The sequence below is a fragment of the Mastacembelus armatus genome, chromosome 4 (genome assembly GCF_900324485.2).
Source record: "Mastacembelus armatus chromosome 4, fMasArm1.2, whole genome shotgun sequence".
Lineage (NCBI taxonomy): Eukaryota > Metazoa > Chordata > Actinopteri > Synbranchiformes > Mastacembelidae > Mastacembelus > Mastacembelus armatus.
The window spans coordinates 25,529,444-25,555,067 of record NC_046636.1 but is presented as its reverse complement, the minus strand read 5'-3'; the positions used below and the strand labels follow the sequence as shown (position 1 = coordinate 25,555,067).

At 41.6% G+C, this 25,624-nt stretch overlaps 2 protein-coding genes across 3 annotated transcripts; both read left to right on the top strand.

Annotated features, from left to right (window-relative positions):
• The first annotated feature begins 388 nt into the window (after positions 1-388).
• cdc34a (cell division cycle 34 homolog (S. cerevisiae) a) lies at positions 389-14,713 on the top strand. 2 transcript variants are annotated; one of them, XR_003295599.1, is made up of 9 exons: positions 389-857; positions 7,320-7,406; positions 7,566-7,663; positions 8,846-8,980; positions 9,104-10,185; positions 11,933-11,986; positions 12,233-12,260; positions 13,342-13,381; positions 13,919-14,713. XR_003295599.1 is itself a non-coding variant. In XM_026305259.1 (5 exons), the coding sequence occupies exons 1-5, from the start codon at positions 675-677 to the stop codon at positions 9,324-9,326; spliced, it is 726 nt and encodes a 241-aa protein (XP_026161044.1). In that variant the 5' UTR covers positions 389-674; the 3' UTR covers positions 9,327-10,629. The 2 variants fall into 2 exon arrangements, 1 of the variants encoding a protein (XP_026161044.1); XM_026305259.1 differs by lacking the exons at positions 11,933-11,986; positions 12,233-12,260; positions 13,342-13,381; positions 13,919-14,713 and having other exon boundaries at positions 9,104-10,629.
• Positions 14,714-16,951: 2,238 nt separating this feature from the next.
• Positions 16,952-19,419, top strand: LOC113129321 (C2 calcium-dependent domain-containing protein 4C). The gene is made up of 2 exons (XM_026305242.1): positions 16,952-17,047; positions 17,811-19,419. The coding sequence occupies exon 2, from the start codon at positions 17,867-17,869 to the stop codon at positions 19,124-19,126; it is 1,260 nt and encodes a 419-aa protein (XP_026161027.1). The 5' UTR covers positions 16,952-17,047; positions 17,811-17,866; the 3' UTR covers positions 19,127-19,419.
• Positions 19,420-25,624: the final 6,205 nt, after the last annotated feature.

Genomic DNA, 25,624 nt, shown 5'->3' with positions numbered 1-25,624 from the left:
CCGTTTCCTGAGTAGACTTTCAAAATAAAACCTATGTTATGGCACATGATACTGCGCTGTCAAAAATAAATTCAAATAAAGCATTAAGCTTTATCGTGTATTACAAAACAAGTTATGTTTAGGTGCAGCTAAATAAAATATATTTGGCTAAAGGACTCCTTTTTTTTAGAGCTAAAGCCCAATGCCCTGAAAATGAACGGACAACAAAATTGTCATAAAGCAAAACGGCGACTGACTCGGGAATGTGTACAACAACAAAAATAAAAACAAAAAACTGAAGCTGCGAGTTGCTGAATGTGGAACGGAAAGTTACGTATTTTCAAACAAATAAACTGGACCTCTATTTCGAAAGCGGTGCGTTTGCCGGAACCGGAGTAGACGCAGAGTCTTGCCCAGACAACAGTAGCTCCGTCTCGGTGGTTGTTATCAGGGCTCCCCGGGATTGTTCATAACGCAGGGAATGCGCCTCGGCGTCGGTCACATAAAGCCCAACCACGATTTTAGACCCGGTTTTGGAACCGTACAAACGGAAACTAACGTTAGGGCGGTCTCTAAAGACCCGGGCTCGTCCTTCTCCCGGTAGTTGCTGTTTGTATTAGCGAGCTAGCTTCGTCCCTCCTCGCAGTCACAGCTGTGCTGGTTGCTGACAAATCTAACAGGAATCGTTGCGGAATATGGCTCAGCATGGACATCATGTAGCCAGTTCCCAAAAAGCACTAATGCTGGAGATGAAAAGTCTCCAAGACGAGCCGGTCGAGGGGTTCAAAATAACTTTGGTGGACGAGTCGGACATGTACAACTGGGAAGTGGCGATTTTCGGACCCCCAAACACACACTACGAGGGTGGCTATTTTAAGGTGAGTCGCTAATGTTAGCCAGCTAGCTATTGTTCTGTCACTGCTTGATACAGACCATATCTAAGACATTTTAATTTTACTCTTAATAGTTAACTAGCTAACTAACCTTTTCCTTCAGCGGCAGTTAGTCACGGTAACGTTAACTTGGGCTAACGCTAGCTAATAGTCAGTCGTCCCCTGTTCCTGTGATTAAACGGTCTCTCCTTTGTTTAACTTTAAACCCACTCTACTCCAAGAGTTGGGAAACTGCAGGGCAGTAAACACTGAAACCTCTTTTGTCCTGTTGTTCCCATAATATGCAGATTACTTGAGGTGACAGTACACGTTAGATATTTACCTTTGTGTTAGATGGAACAAAAGGTTTGTTAGCACAGCAACGTTGACCTGCTCAGATAAGGCAGATAACTCATTTAGTAATTTATTCCGTGTTCTGGGTCGAGTTTGCTTGTTTGTAAATTTAAATGAAAGAAAAAGAGACCACTTAATTACCCTGTCCATCTTATGGAATCTCCATTTAACAGTTTTTCTTCTAGCAGACTTCCTCCCTCGACAGTGAAAATGTGTTGCTTTCTCACACATGGCTTTTCCTGTTTGAGACTTTCTGCTGGTGACAAAGATGTCTGGCACTTTGCAAAGCCTCTACTGATTAACTACTGTTTCTTTATTTTCCTTTACTGGGATTCAGTGCTTAGTTGTGAGCTTTTTCTAAGACTGACATCAGTCCCTGCTCTGCATTTGTTTTCATGACACCTTCTCTCTGACCCTTGATCTTCTACCTGCTGGTTGTGTTTTTCCCTTATCCACTGACTTTACTGCTACACGTGTAAACTGTAAATATACAATAGCTCTTACATGGACTTGTCTCAAACCTAAATGAATAACTTTTAAATTCTATACTAATTATTCATCTTATAAAGCACTTTGATTTATTGCTTTCTCTGGCATGGTCAAATAACACCCTGGAAGTTCTGCTTTAAGCTCGCCGCAAATTTTTCATTTTATTATAAAGCAAACAAAAGATAATTAGCTTTTATTAAGGTGGTGCGTTCTTTGTAAAGAAAAAAAAAGAGTAATATAGGTCAGGGCCCTGGGAAAAAAAAAAAAGATTTAAATTTATAGCACAACCAGGCAACGAGAATAATGACGTACTCAAACTGTGCATGTTGTGTTTTCAAAGGGCTTTTTATCATGGCCTCGTAATGCATGTCCTGCATTAACCAAAATTGTCTCCATACCTCCCACCTGTGTTCAGATAATTCAACATATCAAGTCACAGTACAGTGCTTTGTGACTCCAGTTTTTAAGAAACCCTTTCTTTTACCCTCTGGTGTTTTTCAAGCCTGTGAACACAAGCAGAGGGGCCCAACCAGACTACTTTAGACTGTGCTCAGTGTATCCGAGTGGGTGCTGTGTACAGGATTCCTTTGTCGGGCCAGGAATGCACAGCCTGGCTGTGAAATCCACCGCATGGTTGTGACTCATTGTTTTGTGCTGAGTTTCCACCGAACCAGTTTGCCATATTCCAACAAAAAGAAAAAGTACTATACTGTTTATGTGGCCAGGTTACCCAAACAAACAGGTAGTTATGACATGCTGCAGCTGCCTGTTCTTCGAAATGGGGCAAGTAACGATGACACATAAAACCTGGTTGACTCGGGTATTTATTTCCAATGGGTGTTACTGTGAGTCACATCGTGATCAATGAATTATACCTGCAGGTGCATAGTGGAGTGAGATACATTGAAATGTCATTGAAACCCCATTAGATAATAATAGAGATAATAAACTGGTTCATAAATTCTTGCATGGTTCTGACACACTTGCAGCCTTAATGCCGTTTGTTTGTATGTCTTTTGCTTTACAATGTGAAGTGTTTCTCCGGGTTCTGAGAGTCTGATTATTACTGGCATAGTGTGAGTCAATTCCCTAGTCAGCCTCTAACAGAAGACACACAGTATATAAAGCAGAGCAGATGATTTGTCTGCCCTCAGAGTACAAACTTTAAAGGGTCTTTGGACAACGACTCACTGTGTGTGAAGATACTTATATATATATATATATATATATATATATATATATATATAATATATATATATATCAGGGTGAATGTACAAGATTAAAAGTGTCTTGTTTAGTCCAATACAATGTTTCTCTGAGCGTTTCTTATGCAACTGTGATAATAAAATTAACGAGGAGGCGCACAAGCCTTATGGTCTACTTCAGCTGTATGCTGACCAAGTCATATAATCATAGCCAAAACTTTAAAACTGTGCTAGTCATTTTCTAGTAGTAAATCCAAGATAAGAGAATGTGATTTTTTTTTTTTTTTTTTTTTTTAATTAGCTCAGTTTACTTATTTTATCTGGAAGTGTGATGCTCTAGCTATATCGATTATATAAGGCTTTTGTTTTGCAAACAATAAGATAAAACAGGCATAAGCATGCACAGTATCCACAGCAATGAGGTCATCTGGTTGTGTGTCACTGAGAAGTTTCATGGTGACATCCAGCAGAAATGATGCTGTTTGTGTGTAGTGACACAGGACTCCACTGTTGTGCAAGGGCCTGGGAACTGTTGGGTTGGATGGGTGACCATGTTTGAAGTGCTGCTGTGTCATCACTCAGTAGCTTTAGCTGTAATTTTTTTTTTTTAGTTTTTATTTTTTGGCTTGTAATTATGACGAACAAAGAGTCTCTGCATGTTTTCTGGACTGACAGACTAGTTCTTCTTAGCCAACATGAAAAAAGGAGGTGTTGCCCTTTGGTTTTGGTCTGAGCCCAGCTGTCTTTTTTAGCTTCTGACAGACCCAGCTGTGTTTGTGCCTACCTCCCTTCCTCCTCAGTTGCATGCTGTTTAATTTGTACAGGTTCCATATTAGTCCTGCGATATCAGTGGAGGGGAGGGTACTCACATGAATCCAACCCAGCTGCAGAAGGTTTGGCTGGGTCGGGCCTGGCTGAGCCGCTGGAGTCATGTTTCCCCCTCTGGCTGTGTCACAGAGAAATGAGAGTAGGGTAGAGGGAAAAAAGAGGGAATACAGAAACAGCCAGATCAAGAGCAGACAGAGTCCTTCCTTGCAGTGGTGCCCCATTGAAACAAGAGCCTGCTGTGAGTAGAGGTGAATGTGAGGCCCTAGTAGACAGTTAAAACCGTTCCCTGCAGCTGTGGCCATGTGTTGTTGTTCTTCTTTTCCTGAATGGGCCACCAGTGTGGTAACTGCACCTCAGAAACCAGGCTGTATGGGCTGGTTATTCTGACCAAATCTGTATTACAGTCACCTAGAGATCGCTTTTTAACATAACCCCAACTTTTGATCCTATTCCTCTGCTCTACATCCTCCTCTGGAGTTCAGTTTATGCAGCTGAGGCCTGTTGGGTATGAACCCCATAATCTCTGGGACCTTTGTGTGTATGTGTTGGGCCAAGGAACTTTTTTTCTACACAAAGACCATGTTTCCTTGTCATCCAGTGTGTGTGTGGAGTTGGTGAAGGATGTGTGTGATAAGAGCTGTAGAGTAGTAGAAGAGGTGCACAGGGAGAGCAGAATGATTTGCTCTGTTCAGGATCTTTGCATTGACCTGGTTTCATTCTCCTGCCATTTTCCACAGGGTGGGTGCATTCAGTCTCATTGTCCTTTTAGATCCCAATACACAATTTTCATAATAAGGGCAAGGAAACTGATCTAGTATTGTATATTCTTAGTATTATGTCTTTTTCCCACATGCAGGAAATTAACAGCACTTCGTGGTCACTGCTAAAATGCCCATTTCAGAAAGGGCCGAGATATGGATTGGCCTGCTGCGTCTGAACCAGTGAGTGACAGTGCAGTGTAAGCCCAAATTGCAGGTTTATTTTCTTTCTTTACCTTGAAACTTTTCTACCTTCCCTAAAACCTTAAACGAGAGAGAAGTCTGTGGTCTACAAGACCAGTCACATCATTCCCTCTCTTCTTCCTCCTGGTCCTCATGTGTCTTCTCTTCTGGGTGGATGGTGCTGTCAAGAGAGAGGAAACAAGCTGCTCCCTGTTGCAGGATAATTGAGCCACCCAGAGCTACCTGTCTGTTTAGGACAGCCTTTGTCATACTTCCCTAGAAACATTCATGCGTCCTCTTTCCCTTCATCCTCGCAGGGTTTGGTGTCTGCTTGAAAAAGATTTTCAGCTTTCCAATGTTATGTTAAGTGATGTCTTACTATTAGTGTATAATAGTCTCCAATGAGATGCTGCTAAAAAATAATTGCATGCATGTATTGTGTTGAAATACAGTTTGTGGTTTTGTATTACTAGGAAAACGGTTTTCCAGCCCCGTCGTAAGCCACATTGTGAAATCATGCTCTTAACTTCTTACAGGGAGCAGTGCTTATGCTTATCCTTAACGCATATCCCCACCTTCCTGCTTCACCGCTGGCTTACATTTCCACTCACACGATCATTATGAATGAAGCTTTTTATGAGAAGTGTTGATACATAGGTCTCTCAGCAACAGGCTGATATGGGATCATTTTCCTCAAAATATGTAGTGGCATAAGCTCAGAAGGTTTTGGATGAAACTAGATGGATGGACCCGATTGCGAAAGAATGAGTGATTTCAGTTTTTGGTGGTGTTATGGATTTTTTGCTCTCATTTCTTTTAAATCCATGCCAATGCCTGTAAAGTACAGACATCGAGGGCTACATATTAAGCAGGCTGTTTCCATCACATACTGTTCTGCTGGCAAACCAAATCCTGAAGAGAAGGCAAATAAAACTACTTTATCCATTGGAAGTGTTAGCACAAGTTTGTCCTGCACATGTTCCAGAGTTTCTCTTCTGCACCACTTCCAGCCCGACTTGAGTTGTGTCCTGAAAGTAATCGTGACGGACTACTGACAAAAACTAGCACGGTTTATTTGCCAAATGCCAGTTTCCAGCTCATTTTGATGGGGTCAGTGTAATGTACATTTAACCACATATTTGACAGGTAAACACGACTTAAAGAAGAGTTTTCTTGAATAAGTGGTCAGTGGATAGATATGATTTTGATGCTTAATATTGTATTTTCCAGACAAACCAAGTTCCTACTGTTGCAGCCTGGCTCTTCACTCTATCCCAGTGCCTGGCCGCTGTGTGTTGCACTGTGGTGTACGGTGTTGGCTTGAACCCTGGACTCTAGAGGGCCGTCTGCCTTTTGGCAGGGTCAGTGAGACCTTGGCTTTTTTTTTTTCTCAAGGCTGGGTCAGTGTTTCCTCTCCAGCCTGATTTAATGTGGTGAGAACAGGTTTATTGTCTTGGTTACAAATCAGGCTCACACAAGGCATCAGCACAGAAAATGCTGAGTTGATCTTGTGGAGAAGGTGCTTTAATGACAACTGGCCCTGAAATACAACGTGGTTCACAACAGCAGGTTCACTGACTAATAACAGGTCACACCAGTAGCACTTTATTTTGAGCGTTGATGTTTCTGCAACTTACTGCTCTGTTGAAATGCTACAATGCCATCAATGAGGGCTAAAAGTGTGTAGTATTATATAGAGCAAAACCTCCTGTATGCCAGTGAAATCCCTTATTCCTCCTCCCACTACTACTCCCACGTCCCTGCTCCCGGGCAGCAGTGTTGCCCCATAGATTGGCTGTGGGAAGGACCAGCTGACAATGCCAAATCAACTCTGTGTGTGTGTGTGTGTGTGTGTGTGTGTGTGTGTGTGGTGTGTGTGTGTGTGTGTGTGTGTGTGTGTGTGTGTGTGTGTGTGTGTGTGTGTGTGTGTGTGTGTGTGTGTGTGTGTGTGTGTGTGTGTGTGTGTGTGTGTGTGTGTGTGTCTTGGGGGATCAGCAGAAGGTTTCAAGCTGTGAGTGACGTGCAAGTGTGTAATCAGTGTAGCTGGCGGTATAAAGACTTTTGTACCACCAGCACCCCTCACCCACTCATGTTTCTCTAATCTCCACGCACTGGTCAGCTGAATGCACTGCGAGCCTCCCTCACTCCACACCATATTGCATTACCTTGTCCTCTATGTTCAGCCACCTCAGAAGGCTTTGCCATGACTCGACAACTACTATCTATAGGCTTATTTCACTGCTGATATTGAACATGATTGTGGAGATCTTCACTTAGCAGCTGCTTTTTGACATCACCACTACAATACTTTCTTCTGTGGCTTTGTACAGACTCATAGCTTCATTTAACCCTGGGAGACTGTGGATAGTTTAGCAAAATTACATGTGAATCCAGTGCACAGTGTAGTGTTTGGTTTTGTTTTTTTAATGTCACTAGTGCACCAAAAGTAAATGCAGCGGCCGAAGTCCGGTTACAGGCGTCACCCTTTAGTTCCATATTGAATTTTAGCCTGTAAGTCTTGTTTTGTTTGTTTGGGTGGGAATGGTTCTTCTGAACACGAGGGAAGTAGTTGTGACTTGTCTGTTGAAAAGGGAGAAGTGTAGATAAACCACCCACCTCTGACATTGCTAATGTGTGTCTTTCTCCCTCAGGCTCGAATCAAGTTCCCTGTCGACTACCCATATTCTCCACCTACTTTCCGCTTCCTCACCAAAATGTGGCACCCCAACATTTATGAGGTAGCTATGACTAGTGAAGTTACTTGCACATATACAGTATTTTTGCATATCCTTTTTAACAACATTTTAATATAAACTGCATCAAAGAATGTCCAATATTAACATTTAAACAGATTCAAAGTAATATCTGAACATGCTGGTGTGTTCTCGTGTCCCTAGAACGGGGATGTGTGTATATCTATCCTGCACCCACCGGTGGACGACCCACAGAGCGGTGAGCTGCCTTCAGAGAGGTGGAACCCCACACAGAATGTCAGGTACGCCTCGCGTTGTAATGTTCTCCATCCCGTTGTGGGTTCTTCTGTTGACACACAAAACACAACCAGCAACATCGTTGTTTGTCCAGTGTCTCCTTAAATCTAATGATGTGAGTGATCTCTGAGTTAGCCTTCTCCAAACCAATCCACACAAACGGTAATGTTTTTTTCTTCTCTCCTGTCACTGTCGACATTTCCACATTTAGACCTGACAAAGACTGAAAAGTTGTCTGTGTGTAGACATTACTTTTCATGATGTTTTGTATATACTCTCCTCCTGACTTAGTGTTTTCCAGGTCAATACAAGCTGAATGATTAATATTTTCAAGCCATAAGCTTTTAGATTGATTTCTGACTTGGGGGCAGGGTTCAAATTGAGTTTTCCACCTTTACTGGATCCTGACATGCCTGGACTTGTTTTACTGTAGCATGACATTCAATGTGCAAAGACTTAAGACTTTCTTTAGTTTCCTTCCTTTATGGGTTTTTTAATGATTGTGTGCTAATGGCACTGATATCGTCAGCTGTTATTTAAAAACACTTACGGATATATACAATGGCTGATTGAGTCAAGGGTTCAAATCAAAGATCGGATCACACTTATTAAGACTGGTATTATGATGATTTGGACTCATTTGTCATTAAAACTCAAACATCTAGATGTGCAATTTATAGCCCTTTATTTTAGATATTTACTATACACGTTCATTTATTCAACCTTTGCCACTTATGTACATGCAAACCTTCAAAACTGAGCGTAATTGAAGTCTCAAAACTGGGCTTTTTGTAGCCCCAGTGCTCATTATCACAAAAACAATCCCACAGTTTGGCTCAGAAAAGGGACTTTTTATGTATGAAAACAGTTTTATTCACAAGCTTTTGTGGCAATCGATCTCTCTCGATTGATTCAAGTATCAATAATGTATGTTAGTACTGTATTAGTTGCTTTTTAGATTTGACAGATGACAGCAGCAACAAATGAGTGTTTAGCAGGCTGTTTGTCTAAACCTTCATCTCTGCCCCTCCCCCTCCATTTCTCTGTGTCCACATGTTGTTCTTTCTGTTTGCTCACGTCTTTGTCCTGCATTCTCAATAACTCTTGTCTCGTCTTACCTCCATCTTCCCTTCACTGCCCCCTGGTCCTGTGTTTCCTCTGCTTCCTCCTCCTCCTCCTCCTCTCAGGACCATCCTTCTCAGTGTGATCTCTCTGCTGAACGAGCCCAACACCTTCTCCCCAGCCAATGTGGACGCATCCGTCATGTACCGCAAGTGGAGGGACAGCAAGGGCAAAGACAGGGAATACATCGAGATCATCAGGTACCCAGAGGACATACAGCACCCGTCACGCTTGGAATGAGAGCTTTTTAGTGCAGCGGGTACACGTAGTACCAGCACTGACCTCATCTGCCTTTTTTTGTCTCTTATCTTTCCTTCTCACAGGAAGCAGGTGCTGGCCACCAAAGCTGACGCAGAGCGGGACGGCGTCAAGGTACCCGTCACGCTGGATGAGTATTGTGTCCGCACACAAGTTCCACCCACAGACGACGGATCCAACCTCTTATACGATGACTACTACGACGATGAGGAGCTGGACGATGACAATGAGGATGACAACGAGGACTGTTGCTATGATGAGGACGACTCAGGCACCGAGGACTCCTGACCCCACTCTCTGTGACCATGCACCAGTCCCTCTCCCCACTCCTTAAACTTCCCTTTGCTGTCATGGACTGAACTTTAATCCCGTCCCCCCTTCATCCCCTCAACTTTTCATTACAGCTTACTTAGCACAGACCCCTGTGTCCACCTTCTGTCATGTGCAGTCACCGTGTGCACACTAAAACCCGATGCATCGAGAAGAAAGCAACAGAGTTGGTTTTGTTTGTTTCTTACTCATTTTCTTTTTTCACTTGTCGTCTGAGCAGAGGTTGTACCCATGATACACACACACAGCAAGAAAACATACAGTATTAGTACGTCTGCTACTCTGCACCGATCGTCAACCTAAATAATCCCAAAGATTTTAAAAGGAAAAAGCCCATCCAACGGCCATGTTTGTTTTATAAATTTGACTGAAGAATGGTCCTGTCTTTTCTTAGCAGCATCAGCGAGAGGAAATGTAACGTCACAGCAGAGTAAAACAAGCACAGAGTGTTTAGGAAAATTGGCATATGCTGTGTGTGTTTTGAAAAGCAGAGTTACAACCACCTAGGAACCGTGTGTGTGTGTGTGTGTGTGTGTGTGTGTGTGAGAGACCTCACATTCACAGGCTCTGTGAAGCCCTGCCATGCTTCACCTCTGTCCTTTTGAGCCCCAGGGCTTGTGCTGCTCCAAACAGGGAGGTTATCAGTTTCATTAAAAAAAATAATAAAAAAAGCCGTTCGCACTCCCTTGTGCCTTCACTCCTTCCCTCACAAGGTCTCGGGTGGGGATACTGTGCAAACAGCACCCTCCTGATGGAGCAAGTTTCAGCTTATTTATAGCAGCACCTGTCAGATTTGTCCAGGGTGTGAGTGAGTAAGGTAAGAACAGCTGATCTGAAGAGTGGAATGTAGATCAGAGCAAGTGCTACTAGTGGCCTGGATGCATTAATGAACAGCGAGCTGAGCCTGCTGCTGCTTTTCAAATCCAATGTACTGTACTTTAAAGAGAACCTATGCAGTCAGTGCTTGAACCTACTCAATATGCAGTGCTTTAAAGAGCGCAGTAAAGCTGAGCCTTTCAACAGTCTGGCCTGAACTTCAGCATGAGTTTTTACAAGCCAGCTACATACCTGTGAGGGCTTGGGACTGGTAACAGATGGGCACGTGTAGTCGTATCCGTTTTTATGTTTGCTGTTATTACAAACCAGTGTAGCACAAGTCTCCAGAGCAGAAGAAATGAGTGAGGTTGTACACCAGCCTCCACAGAGCTCCCCCTTTGTGGCAACTGCGTGTACAGGCAGTTTTTTTGTTTTTTTTTTTGTCCCCCCCCCCCCTCCCTGCTTGACTGGGCCGTAGCCACGTTGACTCACCTGAATCGGTGAACCCTGTTACCTCAGAGGAGATCAGGTAACGTGAGGGATTCAGAAGAATGACAATGGCCTCATGGTTTTATTTTTGTCTTTAGAGACCTGCCAGGAGTGCTCTGTTGCACACTCAAAGACACATGACAACCAGCCAACAGTATTTCCAATTAAATTCTCAATGTCGCTGTAGCCATGTTTCTGTTTTGTGTGTGTGTGTGTGAACATTTGCCGGTCATTTATAAGATGTGCTGTGGGGACGTAGCACAGAAATGGAAAGTCGTCTGGATAGGGTTGATCCCTGAGCATGAAGAGGACAATGTGGTTCTTAACTAGCATGATGATGTGTTCGTGATTTTAGATCTGCTATAAGGGTCGGGGATTGTGTCCAGGGACAAAGGTTCTCAATTTAATCACTGTTGCATTGTGAATGGGCTGAGGGTTCTCTGTTTTGGGCTTCTTTTGCTGTTTTAATGTAATCTTTGATTTCCAAGTTGTGGTGTGAGCTGCAATGTGTTTTGTCATTTATGTATTAAGTGCTAAGAATATTGATCTGATTGTTTAAACACCCAGGACTGGTCATGGAAGAATAAATGCACCAAACCATTTACACAAGTACCAAACCATTGATACAGCACATCATGTGGTAGTTCTTCCAGCCTTCTACCGAGCCCTGAATTCTCAGAAATTAGTTATCAATACTCAATAATTGACCGTTTCACACAGCCTGTTGTAATGTTTTTGGGTGAATGGGATTTTTTTGTTTTTGTTTTTTTTTTTTTTGTTTTGGTCAAACTACTGTTATTTTTTCTCGTCTTTGCCCCCACTAGCCCCCCCCCCCCCACCAGTTCTCCGAGCTGTCTTTGGTGGCGCCGTCACTGAGGAGAAGACCCCAGGAATTAATTACTTCATAAAACATGAACCTCAGGAAAAAAACAAAACAAAAACAACCACCACCAAACTTTTCAAACTGAATGAATCTGACCCCTGGGGAGTCTCACTTTTTGGCTTCAAAGGACTGTTTACAATCTACCTTGATATGCACATGTGGATATTTTGATGATCACTCGATGTTTTTTTGTTTTTTGTTTTTTCCTTGTTTATATTTTCTTTTTTTCTTATGGTTTGTAAATCTATTTAAAATCTTAAATAAAGATCTTTATTAGATATTGACTTTTTTTTTGTTTTTATTTTTTTGTTTTGGGATCTTGTGAGAGGTTTAAAAAAAAAAAAAAAGTGTTTCTCCTTTTTCTGTTCTTTTGTAGACACTGAAAATGGCCTGTGAATGAAATTTGAATGAAACTCTGAGACGTCCTCAGGTAAGATTCATGTCTTTCACTTTCAATTAATAGTGAAAACCTTTTAGTGCGGTTAAAGTGTGAGGAAAGTGCATGATGAGAAGTGTACCCTGTAGTCACCCTGCTAGACTCAGAGGGTGGTGGAGACTTGAAAGGATTTCCTGATGCTTTCTGTGTTATATGTTAGAACTGCCAATTTAATGAAATGATCTCTCTAAATAAAAGTTAAAAGTTTCTTCTTTTCTTTCGTCCCTGTCTTGACACTAGGAAGTGTTGAGTCTTGGAAAGAACGACGGTAAGACTTTTCTGAATGTTTTATGAAGCCTGTTGCTAGATCTACTTTGCATGAAACAAATCTCACCGGCGTTTCCTTTTAATAGTGTAGCTGAAGGAATCGTGCGCTATGACGTGTTGCTGTATATGCAAGTGGACTATGCATATCAGATTTCCAGGCAAGGAGCTGAAAAATGAAAGTTCAAAAGCCTTATTGCTGAAACGATTATTCAGTTAGTCGATCGACAGAAAATGCTGGATTTCTGGATTTTGGTGTGAGGATTTGCAGCTTTATTCTTTCTTATAATTGTGAACTGGATATATTTTTCTTTGGGCCTGTTAGTCTGACAAAACAAACCATTGCAAATCCCTTTCAGCTCTGGGAACTACTTATTTTAATAGACTACAATTAATAGATTAATGCTACAACTAGTCATGGGATTAATTTAGGAAGAAAAAGATGCCTGGTGTTAAAGGCCACACACTGTGGGTGACCAGGTTAAAGGCCCTCTCTGCTGATTTTAAGCGAGTTTACTTACAATATCACCAAACGTGCTACAGCTGTTGGAAACTTGAATCACCTGAGTGAGTTTATATGTTATAGAAAGATGTGGATAAGCAGGCAGGGAGGATTTAACAGTCCGTGAAGTCTAACATCCAGGCTTTTGGAGCTTATTAGTGAGGCTATTTCAGTCTATTTCAAAGAATTTGACCAGTCTTTCTTCAAATCTCTTGAGCTTTATGGAAGTGCAATATTATTGTAACATCAGCAGCAACCTGAAGCCAAGAACAAGTTACAATACAAGCACTGTGTCTATGCAATAATAATAATAATAACAAATGAATCATAAAACTAATCACACAGATGAGGAAACTTACTGAACAGCTCATCCTCCAGTCCCTATTGCTGCAGAACATTTCCCCCCCTACACTTTTCCTGAAGTAATTATCCCATATCTCCCAACCTTTCAACTATAACAGATAAAAGTATAAATGCACTCAGCCATATGGGCCTTTAACCCTCCTGATATTTCATTGAGTTTGCTGCTGCTGCTTTTCTGTAGAGAAACTAATCAGAATTTCCTGTCACTCTTTTCCTACAGACACTTGGAGAAATGAAGCCGATCCTGCATGAAAACTGAGGTGAGACATTGTTCGTTCTTGCTTGAATGAATGCACATGTTTTTCTTCTAATCATATTAATTGCTTCCAAGAGTGTGCTCATCTGTTTTTCCTCAGCTCTGAGAGGTGAAATCATTTTTTATAGGACAACTGCTGATGTAAGTGTATAATTAACCTTGCTGTCTTTCAGTTCCACATTTAGTCACAGCTTTAGAAACACATTTTTCCTGGAGCCTCTTGGTTTTTGCTCCTGTTTTGGTGTGTTCAAACTGCGTGAGGTGTGTGGGCGATGAGATCGGTACCTTGCAGTCACCCTTGAAATCAAGGGGGGTGGAGAATTAAAGGATTTCCTCATGTGAACACTCTATAGCACCAAACTATGGTTTTTTTTTTAAGACTTTATTTTATGACCACTTCATGCCTCTGGGGGGCAGCAACAGCTTGTCTCTACTTACATTTCAGCTCTTCGTGAGCACAAAGATGATCAAATATACATGAGTATAACTTTGTAATTTCATTCTTTATCAATATACCAATCTCGTTCTTGTGTTTTCTCAGGTCTAACCTCTATGATTCTGCAATCGACACCATGGAGTCTGCAATATTTCCCTCTCTGTCCCAGTTCATATATTTCACCTTCAGCCTCACATCGTAGCAAAGTGCCAAAGTGTCCTCTGGTCATTTCCACTTTCCTAATAACCCAGGGCAGTTATCTAAATTAACATTCTTTATGCTGGTGTTTCAGTCCAGCTTAGAGTGTAATGTCTGTTTTTGTTCTTGCATCCTGCTACCCACATACTCCTAAAACCCTAGTTCATCCGTCAGTCTCCCCCACAGATATATACCATCTTTACTGCAGAGTCCATCAAATTTGTTTCCCGTGGCGACAGGCCTGACCTTTTGCCCTGCGTGTGTCCAATCCAAATGCCAATTCAGCGGACCAGAAAAAGCAAGACACTCAAATGGTCCTGGCATTTGCAGAACTGCTTCTCTCTCTCTGGTTTATTTCATACTTTACTTAGTGGCTTTGTCTGGAAAGGAAAACACTCTGCTTAAACTGCAGGGTATAAACCCCACTGCTGGATCAGAGCCTGATGTTACAACCCGTGGCCTGCTCTCGTGGTTTCACACTGTGACCATGAGTCATGTGTTACTCCTTCTGCCTGCTCCAGCTGGTAGTTTTGGCATTGTTCTCTAGGCTCCCAGAAACTAGAAATCAACTGAGTCCGAGCCTTTGGTGACCCGACTGGATGGCCTGAGGGACGAACAAAAATCAAGTGAACTGTAACAGAACGGCGAGGTCAAGAAATGTAAGATAGAAAATAGAGCTGGTTGGGGAGAGAGGGAGGGATTGATCCATATGTCTGAATATGAAATGTCTCCAAGGCAACAGAAGTTGTGGGAACGGCAGGAGCCAGTTGGATGGAAGATGGATGGCAACAATAGGAGGGGACGAGGTAAAAATGGACCCTGTGACGTGTCGGGTCTCTTTCTTTCTGGACCGTAATGTTTGACCATATTTGCTACAAGTCAATGCAGAGACCCACACAGATGCTGTGAAAGGAACAAGTGAGCATACCTGGTGGTACAGGACACCTCCTGCCATGCTTTTGTGCAGCTTCTTTTCAGTCTGACAGCTTTGTTTCTGCACACGTCCGATTGGCCTCCTGGATGGACAGGAAGCCAATCGGACGTCAGATGAGTAGACGCCGTGTCACAGTGCGCCACAATCTGTGGATCGACTCCGTCAGCTGCTTTTTCCACATGCAATTGGCATCACAGCCTCTGTGTATATAGAGAGCCGACCAGCACGGCCACAGTGAATCAGCGAGTTCACTTCTGCACATTTGGCTTCGTAACAGCCGAGGTGTTCCTCACATTTTCGGGATGACAGAGATGTAGGGTCCGGCCCCTTAATGAGAGCAGAACAGACACATTAACCTTTTCTCAGGCTGTAGCCTGTTCTCGTCTCATCACTGAGGATTCTCGGATGTGTGTGTATCGATCTCATTACTTTTGTAAAGGAAGCTGTTAACAGTGTGAGCGTGGAGCTGAGTGACATTTAAATATTCCCCCAGCAGATGTTGTTTCCATTTTAATAAACTTTCCCAACTTTTGTCTAGTTTACATTGGATTTAAACTTTTTTTTCTTAATCCTGTAGCCAAATGAAAAGTACTGCAGTAAACTGTAATGCTCAACTGTTTATGGACAGAACAATAAACATTTTGACCAACCACTCACTGGTTCCACCTTTTTATCGACAGCTTTTTAGTTTGGTGGGAGCATAAGATAATGCTCTGTCATATTAAACGGTTTGACTCACCAAGGAAACACTTTAGAAAATTGGCATGAGTAGTTATGACAGTTTCTGACACTTTCCAGCTACAAATTGGTAAAGTCTGAATTGCACTTTCATGATTACTGCTTGTGTAGTACTTTCAGTAATACCTGAGATTTGATAGAAATTAGTTTTCATGGACTTTTAAAAAAAGAAAGGTTGAATTTCAAATTAAAAGTTGAATCCAATATAGCTCATTTACCTTAAAGCTCTAGTTGTTTTCTGACAAGTCCCAATTAGTTATGAAAAGCAGGTCAACTCCATCCACAACAATCGGGATCATCTCATTCTCCATCTGAGCAAAGCGACCACAGACTCGGAGCTGATTGCTGTTCTAGGGCTGTTTCCATTAAATGCTGGTTACCCAGCTGTTTGTAAAGCTGCTGTTGCCACTGTCCCTCACTGCACCATTTACTGACAGCTGAAATCTACACATTTCCAAATTCCTCCCTGTCAAGTCAACGCATCGCTGTTATTGACTCTATGCAGCTAATGTCAGATAAAAAAAACCAAGCATCTGGACAAACAAAGTGATTTTTGTCGAGCAGATCAATGAAGTCAGTGGGGCCCTTCCTGTTTTAGACAGACAAATGTATTTGTTGCCATAGCAAAGTTTCCAGGGAAACTGATCAGTTGGCTTAAACCGAAGCCAGACAGACAAAAAAAAAAAAAAGACGAGAAGGGCTAAAAACGCTGCTCTAAATTGAATTAGACCACAGGCCACACAGGTGCATGTGCTCCACGCTGCATTGTCTGCTCAGCTGCATGTGCTTTTGCTGGTCAAACGGGGAGAGTCTCATTAGGTGTAATGGTTTTCTGACACACAGAAGCTCTGTGTGCTCTTGGCCCTTTGAATGGGGCTAAAGCTGAAGACCAGTGTCACATCTCATATTAATGTTGAAAAAGTAAAGTTCAGAGAGAGACAAGGAAACAAAAGTAATAAAACACATATCTTTATTATTCCCCCAGCTGAGGAAACATTCATGTAGCTGTGATGAAAAACACACATACATGTTTAACACACGTGGAAGACTCCTCTCTCTCTCTCTCTCTCTCTCTCTCTCTCTCTCTCTCTCTCTCTCTCTCTCTCTCTCTCTCTCTCTCTCTCTGTGATATATAACCAGTACGTTTCTAGCTGGTTCTGCTGGGAGACACGAAAACGTATGGTTTGATCTTATTGGTCAGCTGCAGCCCTGTGCTGGCTATAAAACGCACGACAGGCGCTCCGGAGCTGAGACCTGAGTGAGGGCGCAGAGCATCGCTGCGGAGCGCACGGGCTTTTCCAGGGAGGGAACACCTGTTACTGACGAAGCAAGTGGACAAAGAGGAGTGCGACCTTTTCTCTACCGTAAGTACCTTATTTGTACATTTCTGCAGACAGGATCAGCGTCTGGTCCCGGGTTTTAAGGCAGCCTTAAATGTTTTGGAGACCGGGCTATTGCGCAAAGCGGCTGAAGTCCTCTCGCACCTGTTGAACCGAATTTCTGTTTCATTTATCATCACAATTTGTTTTCAACTTTTTCGCTTAAAACGCATATGTCCACATACTCTAACGAAGCAGAAAGACAACCTGCGACATAGCTGCTATTTCATTGGGCCAAATTCAGTTGGAAAAGGATTTTTCTAACCTGATATTTAGCACAGTTCTGTGTAGAGTCCGAATGAAATCAGATTTTTTTTAAAAGATACGAATATTAAAGAAAAAACTGTCGTTTAATTGCAGAATAAAAAAAATGCGACTTTGTATCAAAAAGAAAAAACGAAACACAAAAAGTGAAGTTGACTTTTTGATGTTAATATTGTTCTAGACTGGTTATATTTACACTGCTAATTAATGAAGCCTCTGCTGTGTAAAACAAATCAGGACTCTATAGTTTTATTCTGTATCATCTGTCAAAACAAATCAACATAATTAACAGACAAAGACAGACCATCTGCAGCTTTACTGAAGTCGTAACTAAAAGTTGACCTGATGTAGTTTCATGTTTATTCAGTCTTAGTCTTCTAAATCCCTGTGTTGTAACCATGGACTGTTTGGTGTTTGCTCATCTGAGCTGCAAAACCTTGGTCTTAGTTTTATTGTCCTGCACCCTGTGTGTTATTAATTGCAGACACTCCTGATTGCAAGTGCTCCACGCGCCCACCCATCCCACTGCCTGGTGGGATCATGTGGGTTCTGGATAAGATCCGTGGGTCGGTTGAGACCGGTGTGCTCCGTCAGGGGGAAAACGGAGACAAGAAAGGCGTCGCCCCGTCTTATAGCAACGTCCTCACCCCAGACAAGATCCCAGAATTTTTTATTCCTCCAAAGTTGGTCAGCTGCCCTCCAGAGCCTGAGATTCCTAACGTGAAGCCCAAAGAGGGGCTGCAACCATCCACGTCAGAGCAAACCATTGGCAGCGGCAGGAAAATCAGCAGCCCAAGAAGTCCACGTCTGGTGGCAAAGATCACAGGAGACACCAAGAACTTGCTGAGAGCAGCAAACCGCCACATCATACAGATTGAGAGTGCTGATGATGTTGTGGCTGGAGACACCAATGCAGACCCACAGTCACAGACAGCTATGTCCCTGCCTTACGTTCCCAAAACTCAGACATCTTATGGCTTTGCAACGCTGAAGGAAAGCCCCCACACTCGGCGTAAAGAGTCACTGTTCCACTGTGAGCTTACCAGCCCCATCACCTCCCCAAACACCCAGAGGAAGACTCCAGGGAAAAGCAGCGAAGGAGGAAACCATCTGAACCCCGCTGACTTCAACACCTCTCACATGAATCCTTATCGATACTTCAGTGGAGGAGAAAGTGACACTTGCTCTTCAGCTGAGTCCTCTCCCTTCAGCTCCCCCCTGCTCTCCCGCTCCGCCTCTCTGCTCAAGATCTTCACCCATGAGACACAGGCCAAAGTTGTGAAAGCCAAGCGGACGTTCGCTCGCCACAGCTCCCTCTCCACCGACGAGTGCAGCTCGGCTGAGCCCAGCCCCAACATCCAGCGACGGCTCCACATCCGCTCCCTGCATGGTGGTCCTGGGGCATCAGACCACGGCCTCCACCAGGAGCACACCATCAACCTGCACAAAGGCGGGATGGTGAGGATCAGCGCCAACTATGACTCCAGCACCTCCCGCCTGCTCATTCGGGTCCTGGTGGCGGAGAATCTTTATGACAAGCACTTTGACATGAAGAGCATCAACTGCTGTGTGTCCGTCTACCTGAACCCGGGCAAACTGCAGAAGCAACGGAGCAACATCATCAAAAACAGCCGCAACCCGGTCTTCAACGAGGACTTCTTCTTTGACTCCATAAGTTCGGTTCAGGTGAAAAGCCTGTCGGTGAAGTTCAAGGTGGTGAACAAAGGCACCAGCCTGAAGAGAGACACGCTGCTGGGGGAGCGGGAGGTGCCTCTGACAAAGCTGCTGTCAGGGCTTTAAAGCCCCACAACCTGGAGGGGAGAGGAGGCAAAAACCATGGATACTGACTGAAACTTAAATTGTTTGCACTTGCTTCTGCACATTCTGCTTTTTAATTGATAGATTAAATTAATGAGAAGGGAGAGGAAAAATAAAAAAATTGCCACAACTAGAAACTGAATTTCGTGGCGTAGGTTGCTGGATGAAAGATTTGAGAGTTTTTCCTGGTTCCTTCTCCAAATAATGAGTTCTCATTAAACCAAGCTGGGCCTGACAGATGAAAGGGTTTTTATGGATGTCTCCCAGCCAACCTCCCTGGCCCAGTCTGATTCTAAGGTTGGTCGACACCTGTGCGTCAACTGGTCTTGAGATCCTCACCTGCATGGTGTTCGTCATGTCTGGCACGGTTCGACACATATCCACAGGATCTAATTCCACTTCAGCTACATATGTGCTCAGCACACAGATGCTTTTGTGAATCAGCGCCAGCTTTGAAGTGGCACTGATGTGCAAATGACCCTTTGATCCCAGCTGCCATGACCCATCTCACACAGGGGAGGGCGAAGGACAGACAGGACAATCACAATAGTTACATTTACATGAACATCAGAAATAGACTTATAATGTAATTTATAATGCATTTAAGCCTAAACCCTGTCACTGCTCTGATCTAGTGTGGTCATTGTCATTACTGAAAGAAAACGGTGCCAAACTGTCGATGCACTGCAAAAATGTTTGCAAACTGAATCGGCCCTGTTTAGTTCCTTAGTGAACACACTCAGTGCTTTCACTTTAATGCACTGTTTGTATCACTGGAGTCTAACAGATGTCTCCAGTGCATCTGGTTACTGGTGAAGGAGCTTCTTAATATTTTAAATCCTGCATTTCTTACATCAGAGTCTACTCGTGAGCATTTTCCTTTGCTCACAAACGAACAAATGCCTCTATAGTTGCTGGTGCGTTGCAACCATCAGACATTGATCAGCAGTAAACCAGAGGCAGGATCTGAACAAAACAAGGACTCACTAATAAAAACTTTGCTCCATAGAGCTACTAGTGGTCAAAAACTCCATGGGGCACCTTTAATCTTCACTTGTTTAAAAAAAACATTTTTAAAGTCTGCCTCTGCATACGGAATATTCCACCTGTTTCTATAAATATATTGAATTTAAGTAAAGAAACAAAATCTAATTAATATTTAGACACTCATTTCTAAGACAATCCTAAAAGATGTATATCTCTGGAAACAGGCAGAAACATTTTTAATGCACTTGCAGATTCCTCAAAGAAAGTCGAGCAGACAAAGAAAGACAAAGAAAGTTCAGAAAGTCGATTATCAGCAGAAAATGAATATGGGAGAAGGAGCAAAAAATGTTTGCAGGGTGTTTGAGATAGTTCCTTCATATATTTCTATTTGGTTGATGAAATCTCTTCAGCCTTATAAAGGACCCATGTGGACTTTGACTGCAGCCTATCACACACGTCTCACCCAGTGTGGGCACCTTGATTAAATCTTGTCCAACAAGGCAATGGGCTTTTGGCAACGCTGTATTCAGACCAGTTAGCGTCCCCCCCACACACACACACACACATTCTCAGCACCAGGAAGACAGGAGCAGAAATGTTTTTTAACTTCGCAGTCAGTCACTCAGCCTTATGAAAGACACTAAACATGTCTTTCCATTTTACTTCGATTAAGTCCCTCAGGATTAGTTGCTCCCTAAATCTCAATAGATATCTAAAATGTCCATTCACCATGATGCTTCACTTGAACATGTCAAACACTTCTGTCCAACATTTTTTTAGTAGTCCTCCTCTTTCACGTCCCACTGTTTATTGTGTGATCAAATTAAATATTACAGTCATCTACACGGGACAGTCTTCGATTTATGCAACTGGCTGTATCAACAATGATTAAATATGGTACCTTATGGTTAAATATGGTACGTGCGTGCATGTAAATGTGTTATACATCTCATATGAGAATAGAGCACTGGTCCAAATGTGGAGTAGCAGATGCATGGTATGATTATGTCAATGAAACACTGGTGTTTGCATGACACGCTTAAAGTTTTATGAAACCCTAAAGCCTTAGCCTACTATATGTGTGTGTGTGTGTGTGTGTGTGTGTGTGAGAGAGAGAGAGTGTGTGTGTTATGATGTGTCCAAAGTTACTAAATGTACATGTAGGATTTTGTAAAATGCTTTTGAATGGTTTGAAATGACTTCGTGTGTGCATTGGATTTGTACTATATATATGTAATAGTTTCTACATTTGTAAGCAAAATACCAATTATGCACCAGCAAGTGAGAAGTGCTGATGAGAGGCATTTTAATTACGTCTCTTTCAACTTTCATGAAGCCTAAGGAAAGAAGCAGAAATGTCAAGAATTAAATATGAAACACAAGGCAACAAGGAAAACAGTATTAGGGGTTTTGACATAAACAGCAGCCCTCTGGTCTTTCAGTGTACTCTGCTGTCCTTCTGAGGAATTAGGAGAAATTGCATGTGATTACAGCCTCAAGTGCTTGGCGGAGGAGAGAAAAGAAGTCAGAGAGAACAGAGTGATGCAAATTAGTAAGGTTTCTTACACACGGCCCCAAAGCTTCAGTTTAATTCTGTGAGGATTACTCTCACCTCTCTTGTAGCACTGCTGTTCATATTCTCCACCACATTCTTTCTGTACAGTGACACTGTTGGCTGGCTTTGTTCCAAAGTCTGTGGTCTGTCGTGACTCCTGTTGTATACTCCTGTGCAAAGATACGGTGCCTGCTCGTACATTTATTGTGAATTTATTCAAACTTCTTAAATTGTACTCAACCCTGTTGTTACCGAGTATTTTCTGGGATTTGTTCTAGCATGAAAATAAGTCAATAGTGTCAGTACTAAAGTTCAGTGCATTTTATTGTGCAGTGGTGAGTCAACATGTGCTCTGATTCCTGATGAATATTTGCTGCAGATGCAAATGTTTAGAATAATACACTTGTAATATTGGTGATGTGCTCTGCAAATTGTTTCGACGGAGTCCTAATTTTATAACTAATTGCTTTGACTGTTTTCATGTGGCGTATCAATTATTAGCATTAAAATGCGAGACAAAAACAATAAACAGTTATCTGGACACTTCTGCCAGGGAGGGCTGTGGGCCCATTACACATTCATATTCTGAAAATGGTAAATAATTTGACCACGTGGCTGAATTTAATCAGTAAAACGGTCTGTGTAAAAATCAGCTGTAGGCTAATGTGAAGAAATAGTCTACACCTTTTTGATGTCTTGTTCTCGACCTGCTAAGATTTAAAACCAAGGACGTTTTAAGAAGTTCTCTTGCTCATTGTTTTAAAACTATCTGAACATACAAAAAGTGTTGGCCTATGAATATTCTCCATATTAACTAATTATTATTATTATTTTTTTCATAAAATGAAACGATGTGTCCTGTTTCACTCGTGAGCAGCAAGTTACAATGGTCTCAAATTGTTGGATGGATTAAAAATAGAGCGACATCATTGCAGGTGGTGAAGTAAATAATAGACGGTGCAATAAGGAAAAAGCCTCCCTGTGCTGTGCAGCTTGGTTTAAGCTGCATTTTGTACTGTACCTCAGTGTGTTGCTGGTGTTAGCATGCTATGTTAGCATCAGTCTCCAATTTTACTGTTGGACAAGTGCAGTGAATTAGCATATTTCCAAAAAGGTGAACTAATCATTTAAAGGTCTTGTGACATCACAACTTTTGGAAATGGAAATTAGAAGAGAAAACCTTTGACCTGCTGGTGACGCTACATAAAATATGAGTAGACACTAAATCAATCAGGACTAATCTCACATGTCTGTTCAAACGTTCTAGCAGTTAGCTATAGGACGGTCATTTTCAATGCTTTATTTGATCCACAGAGAAATTAAAGAGTTAACTTTTCACTTTTGTGCCTGTTGTTGTGGTGGGTAGTCGTTATATCGCAGCTCCCAGTAGCTGTTTAATTAGGTACAGGAGATTCTTGACTGATAACATTTAAAATGAGCAGTGAGGAAAGTGTCAGTGTCTGTGTGTGAGAAAACGAGTGCTGGTCAGTTGAATATTGTAGTTTATTGACAGTAACATGTAATTTCTCAAAACTTTTTTCTAATGTAGACTAACCATGTATATTGGGAAATGTGTCTCAAGTCTTCCTGTCTTGACAGGTTCACTCTGAAATATGAAGCTGAAAAGTGCCCGTCCGTTACTTGACAGTGAAATCTTTCATTTCTCTCCGAACTTGGATAAACTTCTTTCCATGTGTTGTTGCTGTTCTTGCTGTGTTTCTGGCCTTTTTACACTATGATGATACAAACACTGACAGCTGTTCTTTGGTTACTGTTAATGGGTGTGACTTTAAGTAAAGGAAAAGTTCCAAATTATCCCTGTTTTTGTCCTTATTGAACTGCACCTCTTCTGATGATATTTGCACCAATTAGATTTTTAAGCGTTAATATTCCGCCGCTGGTGAAACACGCTTTCCACATTTTAATAATGTAAAGAAAAAGCATGAATTCCTAGATTTGGTTAATTTGAATTTTTCAAATAAACTGAAATGAAATGTTATTGTTTAGGGTAAGAAAAGTCTCAGTATTCTTATGCTCCAAAAATCACAAAATGGTCGGAGTATTTGAAATGCATTGTACCAGGAAATACAAGATAACATACTAGTGAACTGTACTCAAATTAAAATATCAATAAAAAAGATATGCATTAAAATTGAACTTATAAAACAGTATGTACTCAGGAGCAACAGGTTACTGTGGATAATAAAATAATTAGACAAACAGAACAGAGGCAAGTTGTGGTTATGGTTAAGATTCTCTAGGAAGCAACATTTCCTGTCTTATTATATGCAGACTAAACGTCTGTGTAGTGTCTGTGATAAAATTAAATGAAAAACACTTTACTGAGGTTGGCTTGGATTTTGTTTTAGTGCTGTTAGTAATGTTTTCATAAGAATTGAGTTCAAAGGACATATGCAATTATTCCTTAAAAATTATTGCTTTATTTCCTAATAAAAGTAGATAATTTATTGTCTAATCAAGAAATTAGTGATATAGTCTTGTAGCTTATGTTTCCTTTGGTATTTTAGGTAAAAGGATTTTTAAAAAAAAGGTTAAATAAAGGTTAAGTCTCTGGGTGATATTGATTTGAATGTGTTTATTTTAGGTAAAAGAACCTAATTTTCTCTCCATTAATTAATCTGCACCCTCTGTTGATACCAGCAAGAAAATCCCTGTTTCAGTGTTTAATCATTTGTATTTTATTTATCTGTTCTAATTTGTTTCAGTGCCACATATTGTTTTTTTCTGGTATTGCATGTGGATGTAATTGGTTTATGTCTGTTTATGAATGTTTTGGTGCGTTTGTTTTTGTAATGCTGAAAGTCTGATTTCCAAATTAGTAAAATAAAAGACAAAACTGAAGCTAAGTGAACCTGTTGCAGAATTACCTACAACAGCTTAATAAAATGAAGAAGAAAAAAACTACTGGTAGCAAATATCTGTGGAAAAGTGGCATAATACAGATACGAACATTCCTTATTCTTATCCCAATCTTAACTATAACCACAACTTGCCTAACGCTAACCCTTTACTCTAACCTTAACTAATGAGAGACAATAAATATGTTTCTGTCCCTACAGTGTGAGTAATACCAGGCACACAGACACACACACATATTGCTCAGAGGATAATCATGTCCATGTGGCCCTCGAGGCTGTCCTCCGACTATAAGTAAATTTCACTATTTTCAGTCAGGAGAGCATCACGATCATCACTTTCTCTCTTCTTCCCTCATCTCTGGCTACTCTGCCTCTGTTTTTTCCTTCTTTAACTAAATGATCCACCACAGAACGTGACAGTCTTGCTCCGTCAGACTAACCCCAGATCTTCTAATGACACCGTCCCGCTTAAAATTTGATACTGAACTTAGATTTCAGGCAGACTGTCCTTCTCACCTCCTGATCCTCTTTCTCCCTGAAATGAACATTCAAAACACACAGAAACGGCAACGTTAAACATTTAATCCCTGCCATGCTGTCTTTAATTGGCAAGGCAAAAACACTGCACCATCACCATTAGCCTCAGAGAGGAATCAGTTTTGGAGCTGCCTGTTTAGTGGGGAAGCGTGTGGGAGGCAAAAGAAGACACGCCAGGGAAACACTGGTAATATCTGCTGCCAGTGTCACATTTATATTCCTCTGCCTACTTCTTTCTTTCTTTTTTTTTAAGCACTGCACTTTTTCTGATGCTGCACTAAGTGACATTTTTATATACAGTGATATTAACAAAACCCAGAGGGTGGACTGTTGGACTATTACTCATAGCCATTAACCTTAACCTTAGTGTGGATATAGAGAAAAAGTCCCAGGATCAAAGTCAGTGGGATTAATTCAATGAGAACCAATAATACTATAATGAAAAATATGAAAACTAATGGGTTTGAAAAATAAAATATATCTTTATATAAGTCTTTTAGATAGCTTCATTTAAGATAAGAG

Coding starts and splice junctions, on each gene's coding strand:
- cdc34a (XM_026305259.1), top strand. CDS start 675: ATGGCTCAGCATGGACATCATGTAGCCAGTTCCCAAAAAGCACTAATG. Junction 858..7,319: donor ACGAGGGTGGCTATTTTAAG/GTGAGTCGCTAA, acceptor TTTCTCCCTCAG/GCTCGAATCAAGTTCCCTGT. Junction 7,664..8,845: donor AACCCCACACAGAATGTCAG/GTACGCCTCGCG, acceptor TCCTCCTCTCAG/GACCATCCTTCTCAGTGTGA.
- LOC113129321 (XM_026305242.1), top strand. CDS start 17,867: ATGTGGGTTCTGGATAAGATCCGTGGGTCGGTTGAGACCGGTGTGCTC.